Below are 4621 nucleotides of genomic sequence, written 5' to 3' on the forward strand. Positions count from 1 at the left end.
CGTTCCCTGTCTCTCTCCATGGCTCCCTGGAGCGAATCCAGTCAAGCCAAACTCCTACGGGAGGCTTGTACTGGGCCTGCACCGTGCTCTCAGGGAGTATTTACAGCGACACAGGCAGCCTTTTTCGGAACAAGGGAACCATTGATGAGTCACCTGGCTACGGAATCTGAATGTCCTTGGGGTAGCACAGAGAGGCAGAAGTTATGCCATAGTCCACTCTGGTTAAACCAGTGCCCTGATGAGCCAGCCAAGCTGTGATGGACTCCACCTCTGGCTCTCCTCCCGTGTACCCTCTTTATCTCCCCAGCTCCAGGCTCCTGAGTCCCTCCAAAAGGGTCTCCCTTCCTCCAGTCACCTGACACCTTGTTCTCCAGTTCAGTCCCCGGTCCAGCCTGCGGGGGTTTCCTGCTGTTAGGTGTTCAGTCCTGAGGGCATCTCTTTGACTTGCTGGACACTCTGTTGACTTGGGTTGGTTTGAGCCAGTTCTTTACTGACTCTATTCATTCCCCCCCCCGACAGCGAGGTGACGCACACCCCTCCTGCCCTGTTCCAGGAGCAGGGTTAAACCACTGGGTAGCAAGAGGGAAACTGAGGCATACCTAGGATTCATAAAAATATTACAGAAACTACCCACTCTGTCACACCTCTGCACCAAACACTCACAACAAATAGTGTCAGGAGGGGATAAACTGGTAATGAGAGTCCAGGGTCTGCGTATCTGTCTGTGTATCACTCTGAAGCCTAGAATGTTGGCTGAGTCAGCGTCACCAAATCATCACACGCCCAGGGTCTACTGAGGACCAGAGTGGGTGTGAAGCGACGGACACAGCCACAAACATGGCTGAACAGCTCTTTTTGTTCAGCGTATCACCCGGTGGAATCATCGCCTGTTACCTTCCAATTGTTAAGTTCTCAGCCACTTTCAGGCTTGTTTGTTTTTACTCTTCAGGAATTACATCCATATGACAACGCGGGCTTTCACCTAGCAAATAACAACACTGAATAGTTTTTATATAGTGCTTTTCATCCATCGATCTCCAAGCATTTTACAAAGGAGGCCAGCGTGAAGGAGGGGAGGCTATGTCAGGGCAGAGTTAAGGTTACCATGTGTGGGCTGGGGTAGCGGTAAGGGAAAGCAGCGTGTCTGTGGGTGGAGCATGTAGGGCCCTGTGGCTTAACTTTTTCCTTTCCTTGCTCATGTGGGTTTCATTCAGGCATGTTGCATGTGGACAGCAACCCTAACTGCTCCACAGCAAAACACTTTGCCTGTTAATATTTAAAGACCTTGAGCATCATTTACATCTAACTGACAGCCAGATGTGGGATCAGGAAGGAATTTTCTCCCAGGCCAGATTAGCAGGGATGTTGGGGGGTGGGGGTCCCTGTGGGCTGTGATACTTTGGGCTCGTTTCGGTTGTAGGGTTTAGCGTGCGGGTGCTGGAGTTGGCCTGTACTAATCAATCGCACACAGCACCAAGCACTACGAGATCCTGACACTACCACAATTCAAAGAGATAACAACACCCAAGGTGCAGAGCAACGCAACGTCTCCGGGGCTGGGCGGCCAGTCCCTTTCACTACCACTAAGAAAACAACTAAGAAGCCGGCCATAAAAAAGCGAGAGGGAGATGCTGCCCTTACGAGATGGTGCTCTTCAGTTTCTGCAGCAGGGTGCTGGGCTCCGTGGCATCCCCTCGGGAGTTTCCAGACTGCGAGCTTCCCTTTTTAGAGACCTTGGGACCAGCTTTGTCGTCAGCCATGACATTCGGCGACTGCCTAAAAAGACAAGAGCCGTGAAAAAGCAGCCCAGAACGGATCGCCCCGCGGCAGACGGCCACCCGACCGGTGCAGAAGTGCAATTTGTTATTACAACCAAGCGCCCGGCCCCTTCTCCCTGCTGCTTGGGGAGAAACCTGACAGCTTAGGGTGAGTCTGGTGTCGCTGACGAGGCAGAGGTCCAAAGGCAGAGTCCTGTGTTTGTGCAGCACCTCACACCTTGTGCGCAACTGGGGCTTGTAGATGCTGTCACAATACAGGGAGTCATTGTGCAATTAAATAAATGCGTGAAAATACAATTCACGCTTGTAAGGCTGGTCAGGAGACCTGGGAGCAAAGGCTGATGCTATCTAACTTGGGAGCCTAACTCTAGGGCCCCCACATCTGCATTTAGGCCCCCAAATAAGGTGTTCAGCACCTTCAATGCCCATCAACTTAAACAGAGCAGTTAGAGGGTCGCATTGCGGGATCGGGGCCAAGGAGAGGAAGCGTGAGGGAAGGAGAATCCCACTGAAAGCATGAAAGGGAATTTTGGCTCCTAAGTCTGAAAGGAGAGTAGCACAGACAGACACGAAAGGCAGAGGCGCTCCGCGTGGAGACAGAGCTCTGCCTGGAAAGAGTTCCCTAGCCTTGAATGAACGCAATAACCCCTGCTGGAATTTGACACCGGGGCCTAGATTCTTGCAAAAAGTGTCATGTGGTCATTAAAGACTCCAAGCAGTTAGGATCTCTCCCCCCCTCCACACACACACACACTTTTCCTGGTAGACCCCGACCCTGGAATCAGGTCTGTGGGCTTAGATTGTAAACCATTCCTATGAGTTTGTACAGCACCTAACACAAATGCTGACTGAGGCCACTGGACACTATCGCAATATTAAAATAATCAAGAAGTAAAAAAATCAATGTCAATAATACGGATCTAGAACTCAAGTTGAGCGCACTGAAGAAATAACGCTTTCTTATGTCACGTGATTTTCCCAAGGGTCGCCCAGCAAGTTGGTGGGTGTCAGCGCTGGGAACAGAACACTGCAGTCCCAATGCCGAGTTCCCCTGTTCTGACCACTAGACCGCACTCCCTCCTAGGGCCAGGAATTGAACCCAGGAGTCCTGACACTCAGTCCCAGCTCTGACTACCTCCGCCAGACAGTGTTCTTCTTGTTGTCCTATTTCCCTTCCATACAAATAAATAAAAAAAATCAAATCAAATTAACAAGACCATAAGGTTTTTGCTGAGTTTTCCCCCTGTTTAATTGCGAAAGTGAGGATTCAGCAGAGCTCAAGGAGGCTCCATTAATAACCCTGCATTCAACAGAAGACTGGGGCTAATTTAATGATTAGTTTCTACAAGAAATTTGCTACAATTCTGCAAAGCTCAGCTCCGGAGTAGCCTGGTTAGTGACAGATCCTAGATCTATATGTCCCTCTTCAGGGAGAGGTGCTACCACGGAGAGGAAATCAATGAACGGCTGCACTGCCCCAGGGGGGAGAAAATCCCACGAAGAGGGAGATTTAAATATCCGCAGTTGGACTGGGAGCCGCCGCTTCAGACCTGCCAATTCGCGTTCTCCCCAGGCTGGGGAAACTCTCCCTCCTCCGGTCTCAATTTTTATTTTGCAACATGTGTTTGCAGATCTCATTTATTTTCAAGGCGGGGGGGCTGACATTTCGCACAGCCCAAGGTCGCACAGGAGCCGCAATGCCCAGACACAGCTTGGCCCAACTAAGACTAGGGTTTTCGGTTTCAAAACCAGTTTCTTGGGCGTCCTTTGATGACGATTTTGCAAGACCGATTTCCTCCCTCTGGAAGCGCCCAGCACTTTGTAACCTTCCCACTCCCCCCCCCCTCACCCCCCCAGCCTGGGCTATGTTGCAAAGCAAGGAAGAGATGGGGAACAAAACAAAGGCAACTCACCCACTCTCCGATCTCAGGGGCAACGCCACCCCCCTCTAGAGCCAGGCACCCGGCCACAGGTGCGTGTGCAGGACTGGAGAAGGAGCCACGCACCCCGGCCGCTTGGTCCAGCGCCAACCTGCCCTTTCGGTCCCAGCGCTGCGGCCCCTGCACCCTGGTTTCTGTCCTTTTAGTGCCAGCCACTCGGGGGTGCTTCCCCCCCCCCTGGCCAAGCACCGCATACAGCCACGTGCAATTGCAAAACAGAAAAGGAAAGTACCTAAGCACCAACTAGTCTTGCAGGGGGGGGGGAATAAAAAACCCACCCCCAAAATCCCCTGATTGCCGCTTTCTTTTTCTGATTGGCTCACACACCTTGGATCTGCCTGGATACTTCGGCCTTTCATTAATATGATTGGCTGCGGCTGGCTTTTCTACCCGGATACAAATCGGATTGGTCTCTTGATGGGCCGGCTGGATTTCAACTCTGCCTAGTAACAAGCTGCGGATTGGTAAAGGGCGGGGCCGCTGGAGGGGGAAGCTGGGAGGGAAAGTTGCAATGCGGGCTTGTGGGAAGGTTTTGCTCAGGGGGCTGCTGGGGGTCACGGCTGCAAGGGCTGTCCCCTGGCAGAGGCCGAGCCTGAGCCTGTCTGCAACGCTATGCACTGCCACCACCCCATCCCTCACTGTAAAGCAGATCTCTCTGATCCTGACAGCAATGCATCCAAAAGCGGCGTTATCTGGAGTTGTTTTTAAAGCCCCAGCTCCCGGAGGCATGTGATTAGGGGAGCCGCTCAGCTTTCGTTCCCTCTCTAGCTCTCCTGGTTGCAGAGGAAGGCATGCAAACGTGTCCGAAGGGCACCCGAAAAGCTCAGAAAGCAGCAGATGAATAACGCAAGGCCCAAATTTATTATTGAAAAAACAAACTCATTGTTTTTACGCAAATCTCAT

General features: G+C 51.9%; 1 protein-coding gene across 1 annotated transcript in view; it reads right to left on the bottom strand.

Annotated features, from left to right (window-relative positions):
• The window catches only part of RFX5 (regulatory factor X5), a 17377-nt gene extending 13412 nt beyond the window's left edge, over window positions 1-3965 (bottom strand). The window contains exons 1-4 of the mRNA XM_026657839.2: window positions 3692-3965; window positions 1642-1776; window positions 529-539; window positions 254-276 (exon numbers count right to left, since the gene is read on the bottom strand). Of these exons, the coding sequence (XP_026513624.1) occupies window positions 254-276; window positions 529-539; window positions 1642-1760 (153 nt within the window). The 5' untranslated portion in view covers window positions 1761-1776; window positions 3692-3965. The remainder of the gene's footprint in view (window positions 1-253; window positions 277-528; window positions 540-1641; window positions 1777-3691) is intronic.
• Between the last annotated feature and the right edge of the window lie 656 nt (window positions 3966-4621).

The sequence above is a fragment of the Terrapene carolina genome, unplaced genomic scaffold (genome assembly GCF_002925995.2).
Source record: "Terrapene carolina triunguis isolate 2854851 unplaced genomic scaffold, T_m_triunguis-2.0 Scaffold359, whole genome shotgun sequence".
Lineage (NCBI taxonomy): Eukaryota > Metazoa > Chordata > Testudines > Emydidae > Terrapene > Terrapene triunguis.